Source organism: Salmo salar, chromosome ssa14 (assembly GCF_905237065.1).
Source record: "Salmo salar chromosome ssa14, Ssal_v3.1, whole genome shotgun sequence".
Taxonomy (NCBI): domain Eukaryota; kingdom Metazoa; phylum Chordata; class Actinopteri; order Salmoniformes; family Salmonidae; genus Salmo; species Salmo salar.
Genome location: NC_059455.1, coordinates 9865786 through 9884424, shown reverse-complemented (window position 1 = coordinate 9884424; position 18639 = coordinate 9865786). Strand labels below are relative to the sequence as shown.

The following is an 18639-nucleotide window of genomic DNA, read 5'->3' as shown; positions in this document are numbered from 1 at the left end:
AATGTTAACATACTGTGCCTCTCTGGTTGATAAGATTTCAGTAGCTATCATGTTGAAACTAATGACCCGTCAACTCTAGATGAGCTCCCATTTCCTCCTGTAGATACGGACGATGAGTAATGATTGAAGGTTGTTTTCATTTAACAAGAATTATTAAACAACAAGGTTTTATATTTTGACTAAGTTGATGTCCCAGGGACAGTTAGTGAAAATCATAAGTCAATCCAACACCATTGTGGTAAGATTTGGAAACAATGATTAACCTTGAGAGATGTATTAACCTCTGAATCTACAGATCCCTTGTGTATGTGTGTGTATTTTTGATACTCCCATTAATAGAAGTATAACCTTTATGATTATATTATTATCATACTAATTGGATTGTACAACCCAGTATGAAGGGTTTGAAATGATGAAGTGTCTTTTTCTGTGCTCATGCAAGTGTCTGATTGAACGAATTCTCACTTATCAGTATCTGCAATTTGGCAGTACGCCAAGACCTTGTTTTGAGAACAAAAGATATCTCAGTTTCAAGGTCTCAGTTTAGAGAGAAGATATCAGGGCACAAGGCAAGACCCAGATGCAGACACGGGAGGCAGATGGTTGGAGTCTTAGATGTTTATTGATCCAAAAAGGGGTAGGCAAGAGAACGATCACAGACAGGAGGGGGTGGAGACAATAACGGGGGTGGAGACAATAACGAGGACAGGTGAAACAGATCAGGGTGTGACAGAAGAAGCCTTGTGAGGTATTGGTCGGTCACATGAATGAAACAAACCGGTAATGATTAATTAATTATGCTAAATCATGCAAATATAACTTGTCTGTGTATAGCCGTATATAAGACAACTGCTGCGACTGTCCCAGCACAGCTTCTGACAGACGTTCACTATGGTGCATTAAGTTTGTTGGAACCTCTCCAGCGCGCTGACAAATAAACAATGATTCCTTTAAGATTGACTTTGAGTGTCTCTGTGTAATCATTTCAACAGCAGGTGTCCTTTAGTAGTGGTTTCTTTGCAGCAATTCGACCATGAAGGCCTGATTCACGCAGTCTCATCTGAACAGTTAATGTTGAGATGTGTTTGTTACTTGAACTCTGTGAAGCATTTATTTGGGCTGCAATTTCTGAGGCTGGTAACTCTAATGAACTTATCCTCTGCAGCAGAGGTAACTCTGGGTCTTCCTTTCCTGTGGCGGTTCTCACGAGAGCCAGTTTCATCATAGCGCTTGATGGTTTTTGCAACTGCACTTGAAGAAACGTTCCAATTTTACGAATTGACTGACCTTCATGGCTTAAAGTCAAGATGGACTGTCGTTTCTCTTTGCTTATTCTTGCCATAACATGGACTTGGTCTTTTACCAAATAGGGCTATCTAATGTATACCACCTCTACTTTGTCACAACACAAGTGATTGGCTCAAACACATTAAGAAGGAAAGAAATTCCACAACATTAACTTTTAACAAGGCACACCTGTTCATTGAAATGCATTCCAGGTGACATGAAGCTAGTTGAGAGAATGCCAAGAGTGTGCAAAGCTGTCAAGGCAAAGAGAGGCTACTTTGAAAAATCTCAAATATAAAATATATTTTGATTTGTTTAACACTTTTTTTGGATCCTACATGATTCCCTTTTCTACAATGTAGAAAATAGTAAAGAAATTCAGAAAAACCTTTGAATGAGTTGGTGTGTCCAAACTTTTGACTGGTACTGTATTTCTGTAAAAAATAGGTATGACAATGGAAATAAGTCCTCGAATTTATTGTGCAATCCCGGTCACTGAAACAAATTTTTGTGTATATACACTACATGACCAAAGGTATGTAGACACCTGCTCTTCGAACATCCCATTTCAAAATCATGTGAATTAATACAGAGTTGGTCCTCCTTTTTCTGTTATAACAACCTGCCCACTTCTAGGAATGCTTTCCACTAGATGTTGGAACATTGCTGCGGGGACTTGCTTCCATTCAGCCACAAGAGCATTAGTGAGGTCGGGCACTGATGTTGGGCGATTAGACCTGGCTCGCAGTCGGCATTCCAATTAATCCCAAAGGTGTTCGATGGGATTGAGATCAGGGTCCTGTGCATGCCAGTCAAGTTCTTCCACACCGATCTTGACAAAGCATTTCTGTATGGACCTCGCTTTGTGCACAGGGGCATTGTCATGCTGAAACAGGAAAGGGCCCCCAAACTGTTGCAATCAAATTGGAAGCACAGAATTGTCTAGAATGTAATTTTATGCTGTATAGTTAAGATTTCCCTTTATTGGAACTAAGGGACCTAGCCCGAACCATGAAAAACATCCCCAAACCATTTTTCTTCCTCCACCAAACTTTACAGTTGGCACTATGCATTGGGGCAGGGAGCGTTTTCCTGGCATCCACCAAACTCAGATTTTTCAGTCGGACTGCCAGATGGTGAAGCGTGATTCATCACTCCAGAGAACGAGTTTACACTGCTCCAGAGTCCAATGGCCGCGAGCTTTACACCACTCCATCAGATGCTTGGCATTGCGCATGGTGATCTTAGGCTTGTGTGTGGCTGCTCAGCCATAGAAACCCATTTCATGAAGCTCCCGACAACGAGTTCTTGTGCAGACGTTGCTTCCAGAGGCAGTTTGGAACTCGGTAGTGAGTGTTGCAACAGAGGACAGATGATTTTTGCACGTTACGTGCTTCAGCACTCGGCGGTCCCGCTCTGGAAGCTTGTGTGGCTTACCACTATGCGGCTGCTCCTAGACGTTTCCACTTCACAATAACTGCACTTACAGTTGACCGGGGAAGCTCTAAAAGGGCAGAAATTTGACAAAGTGACTTTTTGGAAAGGTGGCATCTTATGATGGTGCCACATTGAAAGTCACTAAGCTCTTCAGTAAGGCCATTCTACTGCCAATGTTTGTCTATGGAGATTGCATGGCTGTGTGCTCGATGTTATACACCTGTCAGCAACGGATGTGGCTGGAATAGACTAATCCACTAATTTGACTTTTGGATATATAGTGTATGTATTTTTTTTTTAACTACAAATAAAATCAATCAATCAATCCAAACTGTGCAGCAGCCAATTGATGAATGGAAAGGGACTGTTACAAAACACAGAAAAGTTGAATGACATTCGATACTAGTTAAGCCTTTGCACAATGAGCACTTGTTGTCTCTCAAATACATCGTTACAGTTGTTGGTTAGCTAGCTAGTGAATTGTTTGCCATATTAGCATTGACATGAAATCAGTCAAAACACCTCAAAACAAGACATGGTATCAAGAACGAGAAGAAACTACCTGAAACTTAGGATTCCTAAGAAGGCAGTTTCTTGTCATTGTTGGTAGCTATATGGCCATCCAGAATCACAACAACTCACAGACCTCTGCTCCATTGAAGCGTGTGCATTGTTTTTGTGATGTTATCAGGTAACCCATCTATACAGCTTTGGATCCATTAGGGTTCCCTTTGGGACGCATTCCGGCTAATGAGCCCCACCCTACCTATTGTAAACCATTTCACCGTCCCATTCCCCCAGTTAAGTAAATGAAAGGGAGAGGCTGTGACTATAATTGATGTAATAAATTACTTTTCCTATCAATTACTTTATTTGATCAACTTCATTGTGTATGTGTGTCACTTTTGAAGGTTTGAAGATTTAGTAAAGCCTTAATTTAGCCCCCCCAAAAAATTTAGCCCCCCCTTTTTATTGATGGAATATTCAACAGACTGAACAGTCATGTACCAATTAGATTAATTAGTGGCCATTTAGCCTTGGTATGGGATAACTGATAACTGACATAATTCCTCAGCCTTAGGAAATCATTGGGGAAAGAAGACACTTCCAGTTTGCACAAATCCTTATTTAAACTGCTATAGTACAGAGATACAGACCGTATAAATGCATACATTCAATTCAACAATGTATTCATTATGTCTGAAGTGAAAATGAAAGCAGTCTTCCTTTATTCACAATTTCAATAAGGAAAAGCAATACCAATATTAATGTCCAGCAAGCTCAGACAATATCCATAATGACTATAGAGGAAGTTCTAACACTTCAAGGTCCTATCGTCAGATGGCTTTTCACAAAGACGTCATGGTAAGTAATGGAATCCAAGTTTCTGGGTGTGTTGGGAGTCAGTGACTTGAGGGGGAGAAATAAACAGTGGAGGCAGCAACAGTCAGGAAGCAGGTAGAGAGGGGCCAGGATTGGGCCAGGCACATCCAGGTGTCAGGCCAGAGTGTCCTCAGTCTCTGTCCAAGAGCCTCAGGCCTTCTGGAAAGGGAGATGGAAAAAGAGAAAAGTTTAGGGTTAGTGAGAGCATGGCTAAGACCAGAGTTCACCACATGCACTGGGGACAGAGAATAATCAATAGTGTTGCTGTGGACACTGGATAATCTGACTAACAAACACCTATTTGACCTCACTATGATACTGTAAGCCTACTTACGTTACTTTTGAGTAATGTCCTGCGTTTGTGCTAACCATGACAGCCAGCATTCTATATAAAGAGAGGTGGAGAAAGATAATCAGCATCTGTGTCTGTGGATCCTTTCCCCTTAATTAAAAATAAGTAGCTTTGGTGACAAGATAACCCAGAAAATTGCGATAAACAGCGCCACGCTCAGGCAGAGTCTCAGCCAGGCCCATTTTTTTTATTACGGTTTCTCTCAACCGCTTCGGCACATTTTTTAAAACAGTCTTAACATTCTCTAATCTATAAATGCAATTGTCACAACTATTTTATAGGACATCAGAACTATATTGCATGTCTGCAAAATGTAGTAACTCACCCAAAACCTAGCTCGTGTCAGTAAATTGGCCAATGCCACCAAAATTAAAGTTTTTTTGTCATCGTGTGAGCCGTACTGGTCAAAATGTTTAGATGTTTTTTTTCACCATGGCAGTCAACCCTGGGAAGGTGTGTTATATACACATTTTAGTTTTGTTCTACTTTTTTGTTCACACTTACTGTACTATACCAGAATGTCAGTTTTGTCTAGCTGAATGCTATTGTGTATCACACTGAGCTTTTTAGATACCGACTTCAACAGTAGGTAAAAGTTTACTGGGAAAAGTCAATACTGTAGTACATAGAAGGATAAGCACATTTACATGTATACAGTACATTTATTTTGTAGCAATGTGTTACATATAAACAGAAAATTCACGTTTCTTACATGTAAAGTCATATAGTGAACTGAAAATTTGCCACAAAATGACATCCATGCAACATTTTTTTTATAAAAACGCAACAATGAAAAAACCTGCTGTAGTTCTGTAAAAAACAATAAATTGTACCTCCTCACAGTACGTAACACTACAAGTTCCCATCTTCTTGGTGGACACCCGGTCGCTCTTCTAGGTCTGGCCAGAGATTTTCATCAACGTCACATCTGATGTTTTCCCTTGCGATGCACCAGGAGAAAAATCTCCTTGCTTGGCGCAACAACCATTCCCTGCAATGATCGCCTGTGATGTCCTCACAAGCAGCGTTCCTGGCATCTAACAGAGACATCTGATCTTATGCCCGATAGTTATATTCTTTCCACCTCCATGCTGAAAAAAACCCTCTTCTATTGGATTCAGGAGTGGGGAGTATAGTGGAAGGAACTCCATTGTTATCCTTTCATGCGCAGCAAACCATTCCCTAACTATGTTGGTTCGGTGGAAGCTGACATTATCCCACACAATTACATAATTTGGCAAATCTGGTCGAACGAAACCTCTTTCGTTTTCTGGTATTAGGTCTCTGTAAAGTGTATTTAGGAAGGACAGGAGAAGTTGGGTGTTATAGGACCCAATGTGTGGAATATGTGTGCTCACGCCATTCTCAGAAACAGGAGCACACATTGTAATATTGCCCCCACATTGGCCTGGTGTTCCAATTGTGGCTCGGCGTCCAATGATACTGTGTCCACATCTCCTGCCTTTGGCCAGATTGAACCCAGCCTCATCCACAAAAACAAGAATGTGGGTCATTTCATGATCTTTCAGCTCCATTATTCTCTATATAGTAACACAGAAACAAAATATAAAGTTAGTCTAGTCTACAATCAGGCAGTTTAGTAAAGTAGAAATGTTTTCTGTTCTTATGGGTATCTACAACTTCAGGAAGTATATACAGGCATCATTGAAATACAGTAAAACGCCCTGTGTCACAAGCGGCGTATTGAAGAGACCAAGGCGCAGCATGTATAGTGCTCATCTTTAGATGTTAATGAATGCACTTCAAACAACAACCGCTCAACAGTTCCGTCAGGTACAACAACTAAACGGAAAGTAACCACCCACAAAACCCAAAGAAAAACAGGCTGCCTAAGTATGGCTTCCAATCAGAGACAACGAAAGGCACCTGCCTCTGATTGGAAACCACACTCCGCCAAACATGGAAAACGAAACATAGAAATAGAAAACTAGAACAAATTCCCCTAGAAACAAACAAACCCCAAAACACACAAAACAACCCCCCTGCCACGCCCTGACCATTCTACTATGGCAAATGACCCTTTTCACTGGTCAGGGCGTGACACCGTGTACAATATACCATGTGCACACCAATGGTTAACCCATGCATACTGGTACCGCAGCTCCTTCACTCTGTCACTATTCCTCTCAAATGGCACCTTGTAGAATTGTTTCATAGTCATTTGATTTTTTTTATAGTGGTGTGCATAGTGGAAATGCTGACAGAATTGATATTTGCGAAGATATCGTTGTCATTTATGATTGCACTTTGGATCTCTTAGCCTGACGGAATTGTTGGCTATGACCATGTTGCAAATTTCTTGTTCTTGCTGATGGCTGAATACTGCTGCTCTGCCACCAGCATGAGGTTGTTGTGCAGTCCTATATATGACATGTAGAATTCACAAATAGACCATGTTACAGATAGTATATTGTATTCAAATGGTGCTGTATATTCCTCATACATATCTTACGGTACATTGTGATTTTCAGACTTGCATTTACCTTTACAATAGTTGCTGTATAGTTGTGAAAGAAATGCTGTAACAAAAGTAAAGGACGAGTACATATTTACCTGTTTTCCCCGTACGGAATGTTAGCACAATTTATGACACTGTGGACCTGTTTACATTAGGCTGTACTCTACGACCAGCCTCTGTCATTGTAAGACCATGGTTTATGACATGGTCCACAGTTGTGCCTCTGGCTTCCTCTATTATGTCTTCCCCTAACACCACCGCCACGCATTCTTACACATCTTATTGCTCTTCCACGAGCATGTAGCTGCTGTTCAGCGTTGTGATGTTCCTCCATATTCAAAAATGGTAGTGATTGTGCTGTGGGCAAACTCTATATATATGCTTCCAAACTTGATTGGTAAGATTGTGATTCTTATTTCATTACTATGTCACCTGGCAGGTAATTTGCCAATTTAGCAGACATCACAAACATTCCATGTCATAGATATTCATGGAATATACATGTATGTCTGACAGATTTTGATAATTGAATGGATAATGTTGCATGCGACTGCTCACACGATGACAGAATGTTTAGAAATTGTGAAGAGTATGACAGTTTCACTGAGAATCAACTCATCAGTTTTGATCAGCAAGCCTTGTGTATGTAGTTATTGTGCAAGCTGATCTGGCGACTCACTAAACACATGCTTCGTTTATAAATGATGTCTGAGTGCTGGAACATGCCCCTGGCTAGCCGCAAATTAAAAAAAAACAAGACAATTATGCTATCTGGTTTGCTTATAAGGAATTTGAAATTATTAATACTTTTACTTTTCATACTTAAGTATTTTTAAAACCCAAATACTTTTACTCAAGTAATATTTTACTGGGGGACTCACTTTTACTTGAGTAAATTTCTATTAAGGTATCTTTACTTTTACTCAAGTATGACAATTGGGTACTTTTTCCATCACTGGTAGTAACCCCAAGGTAGTTGTTGTTACTGACCGAAGTCCAGTGGTCTCCAGTGAGAGCTGTTGTATGTTTCAACTCCTCCGCTTTCATACAGCTCGTGTATTCTTGTAACGACGGTGGCACTCGAAGGTAACTCATACGTTGAGTCGTTCGATGCTATCCAAATGATATCCCTCAAGCCTTTATCCTCCAAAATGTGGACAGGCCTCCAAGCTGTAACTATCCACTTGGCTGTTGTTTGTGTTAGCTTGCTGCTAGTTGACTTGTCCATAGGCCTCCCGTGCGTACACTCTTATAGCCTGCCGAAGATGTCCTCCATTGCTACTAGTAACGTTACTTGTATTGCCGGCGTCAACAGCATGTTTCTGTAAGGACCGATGCTGGAGAAGAGAAGCAGGTACGGGGAGTCAACATTTAATTGTAACAGACATGAAAACAGGACAAGACCAGTGTCAGATCCGGGTAATACACAGACGTAAGTCAATTAATGCAGCAGCGGGGAACAGAGCTGGGGAACTGATAAATATAGGGGAGGTAATAAACAGGTGATTGAGTCCAGGTGAGTCCAATAAATCGTTGATGCGCATGATGAGGGAAGGCAGGTGTGTGTAATGATGGTGGCGGTAGCGCGTAATGCATGGCAGCCTGGCGCCCTTGAGCACCAGGGGGGGGAAGAGCGGGAGCAGGCGTGACAGTACCCCCCCCCCCCCCCCTCCCTCTAGGTGCGCCACCTGGCGTCCCACCTGGGAGAGCCTGACTGGCCAGCCGAGGCACGGGCGCTGAACAAGCCGGCTGGGCGTAAAATCCCGATGAACTGGCAGAGGCGTGGGAGTCTAGCGAGCCGGCTGAGGCGTGAAAGCCTGTCAATTCCGCTGAGGCGTGGTAGCCCGATGATCCGGCTGAGGCGTAGCAGCCTGACGAGCCGGCTGGGCATAAAAACCTGATGATCCGGCTGAGGCCTGACGTGGGATGGGCGCCTTCTGAGCCAACTGGGGAAAGGAAACCTCTCGAGCCGGCTAGTGCATGGAAGCCTGATGATCCAGCTAAGGCACACCTGGTTCCATCGGCGGCAGCCCCCGGACCCAACTTCACCACCAACCGAACCGCCAGCACTCCCCAATGCTTCATTTGATGACTGCTGCATTCTGTAAGGGCCGACGCTGGAGAAGAGAAGCAGGTACGGGGAGTCAACATTTAATTGGAACAGACATGAAAACAGGACAAGAACAGCGTCAGAACCGGGTAATACACAGACGTAAGTCAATTAATGCAGCAGCGGGAAACAGCCGGGGAATTGATAAATATAGGGGAGGTGATAAACAGGTGATTGCAAATTACTTTGGTTTTATCCAGAGAGCCATCTGGGAGTGATTTGAAATTGAATTTGCCTTACTAGCATTCTCCATCATTCAGTCATACAAGAAGCTATCTAGTAAAGTGGTTGTCAAACTAGCGCATTGGCTGCCAGACTTGAGTTTGAACTATGGAATAATCAGGGGGTCAAGCTAAAAAGTATGCAGTAAAAAGTACATTATCTTCTTTAGGAATGTAGTGGAGTAAAAGTTGTCAAAAATATCAATAGTAAAGTACAGATAGTACTTTCAAGATTTTTTTACTTAAGTACTTTACACGTATGTATGTATGTATGTATGTATCAGCAGGGGCGGAAATCCCGGGGGGGACGGGGGGACACGACCCCCCCCATCCTGGGAAAAATATGACTTGTCCCCCCCAATATATCACTGAAACATAACTATGTAATTTAAATAATATTAATAATACGCAATGAAAGCAATTGTGCTGATTATGGACACTTAATAGCGCGTTTTTAAGTTTCAAAAGATTGCGACCCCCCCCCCCCCACCCTTTGCCTCACAATGGTTTGATCCACAGTTCCTTAGTTGGCAAGGTAACAGAGGGGTGTTATCCACTGTCTGAAAGGCACTCAATGAACGTAACTGACGTGAGGTTAATCCAGTCAATCGCGCACACACACTAGCTGAATATGCAGAGCTAGCGGGCAAATATGAACTATTAAGCTAGCTAGTAATTATTCCATTTATGTGGCCTTGTCAAAGATGGAATCTTTGCTATCGTCAATTTATTCTAAGATCAGCATGCAGATGATGTAAGTTAGTGCTTCAAAGTCCCTGTGATAAGGTTAGCGATAAAATGAAGTCCAAACTGAACAGAACTACACTCTCTTCTACCATTGTCTTAAATATATTTAATGGTCTCGTTGCAAAAGCTAAATTGTCGCAAGGGAACTTTTATTTATTTATTTTATTTATTTATTTTATTTCACCTTTATTTAACCCGGGTAGCAAAGATTATAGCAAACACCATTGAAACGGAATTGGTGCTCGCTAGCTTTGCAAATTCAGCTATTGTTGGAAGCCAGCCAATATGAAACAAACTATTAAAATTACAAAAGGTTGCAGCATATGTTGTGTAAATGGTGAACTCATACAGCTGTCAACTCTTGTCATTTTAATCCGTTTCACATTTGCTAGCTACCTTTTAGATCGAAGCCCAAATAGAATGATAAGATGATAGAAGCCCATCTCCTACTGTAAATAACCTACACACTGTGTGTGTGTGTGTAGCCAGCCAGCCAGGTAGAAAAATGGCAGAAAAATAAAAGACGGACAGCAGAGTATTTTTCAGTACACCAAAACGCAAAGTAAGAACCCTAGTAGCCTAATATCTCAAAGACTAGTTGATAAAATGTTCATAAGAAAGAAATGACATTCTAATGGAAATGTTTCACAATGATGTCATTAGGCAGAGCAGGCAACAGATGGCACACAGACAGCAGAGTTGGGGACAGATATGCAGGGACAGACTTCCAGAGACAGGGAGTCTCAGGTAAGTTTGTTGAGTCTTTGTTTGGCAACATTGTGAAAGGTTCTCAATGTTTTTTACTTGTAAAATAGGAACATAATTGGAAAATGCCATGGATACCCCCACTCTCAACTTAAACTGGTGACTGAACTAAGATTTGTTAAAGGCAATGGTATTGCTGTTGTGATTAGTTGTGTAGTTTTGGGTACCGGTAGTTAGGAGTACGGCAAACACCTTATTTCTTTGGTTCCTCAATATACATTTACCATATTACAATGTAGGCTATGTGTTACAGCACTACTTTTGGTGTCCCCCTCAGGAATTGCTCTTGAGAAAATTTAATGTAATTGTCCCCTCCAAAGTTGATATCAGATTTTCGCTCCTGTGTATCAGAGGTTTATTGGTTCTACCGGCATCCAAACTACACATCCCAAAATGCCATTCGTGTCTAGTGCGCGTGTATTAGACGTTTGCAGAGGGAGTTTAATTTCACGTAGATAGCTAGGCTAGCTAGCTTGCTATAGTTTGCAGTTGAAGCGCAGTTTGTAATTTTATCCATAACATTCTCCAGATTTTTACAGTATGAGTAACGTTGGTTTTTCGGCTGTACGGGGGAGCACTTCTGAGGGACCTGATAAGGTTGACATGTCTTTAGGTAAGGCCGCTCGCGACACTTGATGTGGTGGTTACCAGAAGCTCGGGTTTGGTTGTTGTAACTAGCCATGGCTAATGTTCGCATGTAATGTAGCAAGCCAGCTAAACGGTTATAAGGTCATAATATACACTGTTATATAACTAAATATATGGTATATACATTCCACTGTCTATTTCAAAGTCTAAAAGCTCTTACTACTCTGCCAACTTTGTTAGCTAGCTGTGTTCATTCAATGCGACCAAGCCAGCTAACGTTAGCTACAGTAACGTAGTATTTTGTAGGTATTATGAGTTGAACATTAAGCTATTTTTATATATTTGGCCCATCCAAACGTCAGTGTGAGTAATGAATGTAGCTACTGTTAGCTATAATGTACAAAGTCAGCTCAGACTTCCAGGAGTCAAACTTTCATTCATATGCTTGGCATTTAGATTTTACATTGACTAGAAAAAGAGCTCACTGACAGTCAACTTATATTGTTTTGTTCATCTTACTTCCCTAGATGATATCATTCGTCTGAACAAGAAAGAGCAACAAGCACGGAGGCCAGGCCCAGGGAACCGCAGGCCATTACAGAAGGGAAAGGGCTTTGTACAAGGGAAACCAGTTGGAGCGAGAGCTGGAGGACCGACCCAAAGAGGTGTGTACAGTAGCTTTGTTTGTGTTGCTCATTAATGCAGTTTGTCTTCTATTGTTGAATAACTTCATACAGTCATTCCTGTGATATTTGAAATGGCAGACTTTAGCTCCACTTATAATACCAATGAACCTGTTCAAGACATCACATTTGGATTGTCCCCATGTCATTTCCAGGAGGTGGTGTAGCAAGAAGGGGGCTAACGAGAGTGGGTGTTGGAAGAGGCTGGAAGATTCCCCCTCCAGTTGGTCAAAGCCGGGGTCAAGGGGTCATCACTGGACTGGCGGCCCGGAAGACGGCAGCCGTACAGAAAGGCATCAGTCCACTCAACCGACCGACTGTCAACCAGGTACTAAGGGCTCGTACATCTGGGACATGTTCATTAGGGCAAAATGTTGCACTGAGTTTTGGACCGTTTTCCTGTTTCATCTCTAATGAACACAACCCTTGTTGGGATCGAAGAGGAGGAGCGAGTTAGTTTGCAAAGGAGCCCTCGCTCCTCTGCTCACCATCTCTATTTACGTTTTCCCTCTTAGAAGTCACGGCCCTTCAACAACCAACCGCGGCCCTTCAACAACCAACCGCGGCCCTTCAACAACCAACCGCAGCCCTTCAACAACCAACCACGGCCCTTCAACAACCAATCATGGCCTTTTATCCAATCAGCCCAATTCAGACAGACGCAAGGCCAGAGGTGGCCGTACAGACAGACAGACGTACAGAGAGGCCCCAACACGACGACACAAACAAGACCCGTTCAGCTGCGGGGACGGTAACAAAATTACAATTGCAGAATTTACTCCTGGAATACTCCCCTCCATGGAATATAACCACGTCACACTGTCAGTCGGTATGAATTCGCTATCTACCCCTTCACCTTAACCCTTCAATGTTTGCAGATCTGTACCATTCAAGTAATGTGGTGGAAGCGCCATATCAGGTATTCCATTAGAAAAATGTGGCGTCGGACATTTGACCGGCAACATTTGAATTTACCGGACATTTTAGAAATGTACCAGACCCATGGGCGTTGGGTGCGTAACCTGATTACGGCGTCCAGCCGCTGTGCTCAGAATGACAGAAATCACATTTAGAATATGGTCATTCATTTTAACAGAACGTGCAAGTCGAGAATGCAGCAATGTGTGGTCCTTCTTACCGAATTCTGATTTAAACATGTTAGAATAAATGTCCACATTTACGTTTCCTCAGCCAACAAGACGATTAACAGCTTATTGTTTTGAATAGGCTATTTCTTTCTCAGACTATGGACAGTTGGGGGACGATAGATCTGAAATTCATACAATTATTAGGCCTAGGCTAAAAAAAGTGTTAAATAAACTTTAAAAAGCAATCAGTCTGACCTAACCGATCAGAACCTTTAGCTTAAAATGTTGATAAACTATTATTTCTTCACATATGCGTAGCAATGCGCACAAGGCAGTAGGCTACGTGCGAATGTTCGTTCCATGATGCAATTAGTGGGAAAACACTGTTTTCAAAAGGGAACTGCAGATGTGAGCAGTTTCATGTGACAGAGATTACATTTTGAAGCAAGGTAAGATATTGCCTCATTGTATGTATTAAAACATTCAAGTTTCAAGCAATTAAGTATATGTTTTCAAAATGCATACTGCCTCCAGTTCATTGCAAAGTGGTGTGTGCCATGCTGATGAAGCCTGCCTGCCTTCTGTTGCCATTTGAGGCCGCGTTCAAAACAACTCTGAGCTCTGACTTCCAACTTCTGTGTGTTCAAGACCACTGGGAACTGGGGAAAAAGAGCTCTAACTGGGCAAAATCGTTTTGATCGGTCATCCAACTCGGGAACTCGAGCCCCTTTCTAGAGCCCCCCCTTTCTAGAGCCCCCCCCTTTCTAGAGCCCCCCCCTGCACCATACTGTATACACACCGTATACCTATCCAGGCCTGTAAAATCTGCAAACATCAAAGGGTTAACTTCAAGGCAAAAGGGTAGGGAATGAATTGGGACTGGCTCAGTCTGACACTGAGAATCACTGTCTCCTGTTAAGTATTTCCAAGTGCTCTCCAATGACATTGCATAAACGATGGACGTCATGGAAAGTTTTTTAATCTCCGTTCCTGTCTCAACCAACCTTCCATCTTGTGTCCTCCTTTAGGCCCCTGCCCCCTGCTCATCAAACCCAGAGAGAAGCCCGCCAGGCCACGTTTCTCTTCCACAGGGGCCTCAAGGTATGCTCTCTATTTGCCTGTAGGTGTCTGATCGTAGGCAGACTTTTTTGTTTGTTAGAACAGACCCAGTGCATGAAAGGTTGTCTCACTTGTACATTCGTCCATACTGCAGGTTCACGCCCAGGTGCAGAAGCCAGCTCCAACCTCTCTACCCCCTACTCCAGTTAGATCTCGCCAGTGAGTATTTGACCTGTGTGTGGATTAGGGCTGTGAATATCCATATTACAAGAGGCTGCGATTATTTTGAAATGCCACTTAGCTATCTGTAATGGCCACTTTATAAAAAAAGGTTTTGTTTATTGCTTAATCCCACACACCAAGCCCCGCCCCCTGTCACTCAAGCAGGCAGATCCTAATGCTAAAATAGACTGGTACCAGTGGTGGAGTGTAACAGCTTGTTCTTAATCAGAGAGGATAAGGTGAAGAATATTCTAAAATCTTTGTCTGAATGTACCTTATTTAAATCTAATTTGGGTCCCATGGGAATCACTGACCAACACTTTAGTTCCTACTGTCACAACCATCTCATCCCTTACTTTTTCATTTGTTGTCATGCCAAACAAAAGTGCATTCCAAGTTCCAACCACACAATTATAATGATGATTCTATTTTTATGATTCCAACAGTTTACCTAAGTGTTCTGATCTATAATCACAAATAAAATCACAATATTTGGTACAGAAATCTCCGATTTAACGTTTCATTTTTTTTTTTTTTTTTTTTTTACCATATCGTGCAACCCTAATGTGGATGGGTGTGTTTGTGTGTGAGAGAATGAACACATTGACTGTCACCTCTTGACAGACCACATTCCTCTGTATAATTTGGTGCACCGTCATCATTCTTGAATACCACAAATGTTACCTTTGCTTGTCATTATCCACAGGTTGTCTTACGCTATGTTGTCTGTCTGTTTACCTGTCTGTCCACAAGATGGCGCACGTCAACAAACAGCAGTGGGATCCTGACCGTTTCCATCGACAACCCCACTGCCACCATGACGCAGCCTGAGTGAGTCCCATTATGAGCTCACACAGACCACTTTCAGAACAGAGGCTGACTGAATACACAGGACCAGTAGTTTTTCCTTAACATATGACCTGATCATAATGAAGGGCCAGAGTTTTGCCTGGACAATTCACATAGTCAGCAAATACTCCTGGGCCGAGATAAACAACCACTCACCATGTATTTTCTTCTCTGTTCCCCCAGGCCTCCCAGTGCTTGGTCCCTGCACCCCTCGGCACCCATCAGCCCGGCCCCAGTCAAGGTGGAGGAGGAGAAGAAACCAGTACCACCTAAAGGAGTCCCCCTGCAGTTTGACATCAACAGCGTGGGGAAACAGGTGAAAATAAGACACAAGTGCACAATCACACAGTGGCTGCGTTTACACAGGCAGCCCATTTCTGTGTTTTTGCCCAATTATTGACAAGAGTCGATCTGATTGGTCAAAAGACCGATTATTGGAAAACATCAGAATTAGCCTGCCTGTGTAAATGCAGCCCAAGTGGCTAGGATCTTGTCCTGATGAGCGTTAGTATACATTTTATGAACTGTGTTTGAACTAAATAGTCAAAAGTATAACTCCCCCAGGTGGTTCAAAATCAAGGTTTCACCCTGTGAATTGGTGAGTACAGGGTCCTATTCATTAGGGCACACTCTATTAAAATGTGAAACCATTTTAAAACATGCAATGCAAAGGTAGACAAGCGTTTCTTATTTGAAATGTTCTGATTGCCTACATTTTGTGCCTAGTCAACATGACCCAGTTGTGTGAAGTGAATTATTGGTTTTCTGACAATCTTTCTCTCTCCAAACTGTTGTCACAGCAGACGGCGATGACTTTGAATGAGCGATTCCGCATCCTGAAAGACCAGCGCATCGCCACTGCGCAGACCAGCAAAGGCAGCCGATTCGTCACCGTGGGTTAAGCCAACGATAACGAAGGAAACCTTTGTGTCCCACTCAGACAGACACGCACACTGACCCACACTTAACTGATTTGCTGGAACCATTCAAAAGGTCCCTGCGCTGATCTTAAGCTGATTCTCCTGAGTGACTTTCCTCATGGAGCAGCAGAATGAGATGCACAAAGTGCACTACTCCTCAAATGTGAGAACTATATACGGGTGCAGTTATTGTGGAAGATTTTTGGGTTTTTTTTGTACCATAATAGGACACTATCATTATTCTTAACAATGTATACTGAACAAAAATATAAACGCAACAATTTCAACAATTCTACTGAGTTACAGTTCATATAAGGAAATCGCTCAATTTAAGTAAGTAAATTAGGCCCTAATCTATTGATTTCACATGACTAGGCAGGGGCGCAGTCATGGGTGGACCTGGGAGGTGCATAGGCCCACCCACTGGGGAGCCAGGCCCAGCCAATCAGAATGAGGTTTTTCCCCACAAAATGGCTTTATTACAGACAGAAATACTCCTCAGCTTCACCAGCTGTCCGGGTGGCTGGTCTCGGATGATCCCGCAGGTGAAGAAGCCAGATGTGGAGGTCCTGAGCTGGCGTGGTTACACGTGGTCGGCGGTTGTAAGGCCGATTGGACATACTGCCAAATTCTCTAAAACTACGTTGGAGGCGGCTTATGGTAGAGAAATTAACATTCGGTTCTCTGGCAACAGCTCTGGATGACATTCCTGCAGTCAGCATGCCAATTGCACGCTCCCTCAACCTGAGACATCTGTGGCGTGTTCTGTGACTGCAAATGTTAGTGGCTTTTTATTGCCCCCATCACAAGGTGCACCTTTGTAATGATCATGCTGTTTAATCAGCTTCTTGATATGTCACACCTGTCAGAAGGATGGATTATCTTGGCAAAGGAGAAATGCTCACTAACAGGGATGTAAACAAATTTGTGCACAAAATTTGAGAAATATTTTGTGAATATGGAACATTTCTGGGATCTTATTTCAGCTCATGAAACATGTGACCAACGCTTTACATGTTGCGTTTGTATTTTTGTTCAGTGTACTTAGCTGTTGTCTTCAGGAGCTTCAACATTTGTCAGGACGTAAAGGAAAATCCTTTTTCTCAACAAGGAGGTGCAGCTGTGGGAGTTGTACTGAAGGCCATTGGAAGAATGTTTTTCAATACGGATGTTGCTTTGTGCCAGTAGGAAAGGGTTTTGTTTAGTGTCTTTTATTAAATTATTTTTTTTATTGATGGGACATTTTTTTTTTAAATACTGTTTTGTTTCAAATAAAGAAATGTGGCACGTTGTTTCCCTCTAGCTAGATTTCCATTGAATTCGTGACAGATATTCATGCTAATATTCTAAAATCTGCATAAAGAAAATACATATTTTCCCACCTGTGGAGTTTTTCTGCCAAAACAGACTTGTTGCAGATAAAAATCAGGGGTGTGTGATGACGTAGTGTAGACAATTTTCTTTTAGCTTAAGTTTTCCTGTACCGAATAAAAATCTAAAGTTCATTGTTTCCATCTCATTTTCAACTCTACTGATAGTTTTGACACACTGTTACTTGCATAAACTACATTTCCAGCCACAGTTTTTATGTTGAAAAATTAAGTGCTCAAGTATTTTTGCCCAATACAATCCTTAACCACAGTTCACTTCACCTTTGATACCCTTCACAGTTATAAAATAATGGAATTTATGTATCGTAAATGTGGTAAAAACATGTATTTCTTTTAGTTCTGATAAATGTGGGCGGCTGTCCTATAGGAAATGCTCGTCGGCGTATCTGTGGCATCATTTCTTTGCTACCTTTTCATACCCAAGTAGAGAACTGTAACCAGGTTTCCTTCCAACCTTTTATAAACTCAGCAACAACAAAAAACATCCTCTGTCAACTGCATTTATTTTCAGCAAACTTAACGTGTAAATATTTTTATGAACAAAACAAGATTCAACAACTGAGACATAAACTGAACAAGTTCCACAGACATGACGAACAGAATGGAAAAATGTTTCCCTGAACAAAGGGGGGGGGGGTCAAAATCAAAAGTAACAGTCAGTATCTGGTGTGGCCACCAGCTGCATTAAGTACTGCAGTGCATCTCCTCATGGACTGCACCAGATTTGCCAGTTCTTGCTGTGAGATGTTACCCCACTCTCCCACCAAGGCACCTGCAAGTTCCCGGACATTTTCTGGGGGGGAATGGCCCTAGCCCTCACCCTCCGATCCAACAGGTCCCAGGCGTGTTCAATGGGATTGAGATCCCGGCTCTTCGCTGGCCATGGCAGAACACTGACATTCCTGTCTTGCAGGAAATCACGAGCAGTATGGCTGGTGGCATTGTCATGCTGGAGGGTCATGTCAGGATAAGCCTGCAGGAAGGGTACCACATGACGGAGGAGGATGTCTTCCCTGTAACGCACAGCGTTGAGATTGCCTGCAATGACAACAAGCTCA

At 42.4% G+C, this 18639-nt stretch overlaps 1 protein-coding gene and 1 long non-coding RNA gene across 12 annotated transcripts; one reads left to right on the top strand and one right to left on the bottom strand.

Annotated features, from left to right (window-relative positions):
- Nucleotides 1-3668: 3668 nt before the first annotated feature.
- Nucleotides 3669-8063, bottom strand: LOC106568742 (uncharacterized). Its single transcript, XR_001320388.2, has 3 exons — nt 7929-8063; nt 4442-4492; nt 3669-4266 (listed from the first exon to the last, which is right to left on the bottom strand). It is a non-coding gene; the product is annotated as an uncharacterized lncRNA (long non-coding RNA).
- A 227-nt stretch (nt 8064-8290) lies between these two features.
- On the top strand, nt 8291-17695 carry LOC106568741 (UAP56-interacting factor-like). Of its 11 annotated transcripts, XM_045693845.1 has the most exons (12): nt 8723-9150; nt 10680-10763; nt 11311-11394; nt 11897-12034; nt 12208-12380; nt 12568-12803; nt 14169-14241; nt 14354-14418; nt 15175-15252; nt 15454-15586; nt 15835-15868; nt 16071-17695. In XM_045693845.1, the coding sequence occupies exons 1-11, from the start codon at nt 9015-9017 to the stop codon at nt 15862-15864; spliced, it is 1230 nt and encodes a 409-aa protein (XP_045549801.1). In that variant the 5' UTR covers nt 8723-9014; the 3' UTR covers nt 15865-15868; nt 16071-17695. The 11 variants fall into 11 exon arrangements, with proteins under 11 accessions (XP_045549804.1, XP_045549801.1, XP_013994819.2 ...); XM_014139344.2 differs by lacking the exon at nt 15835-15868 and having other exon boundaries at nt 8724-9150; nt 16074-17695; XM_045693846.1 differs by lacking the exon at nt 15835-15868 and having other exon boundaries at nt 8726-9072.
- Nucleotides 17696-18639: the final 944 nt, after the last annotated feature.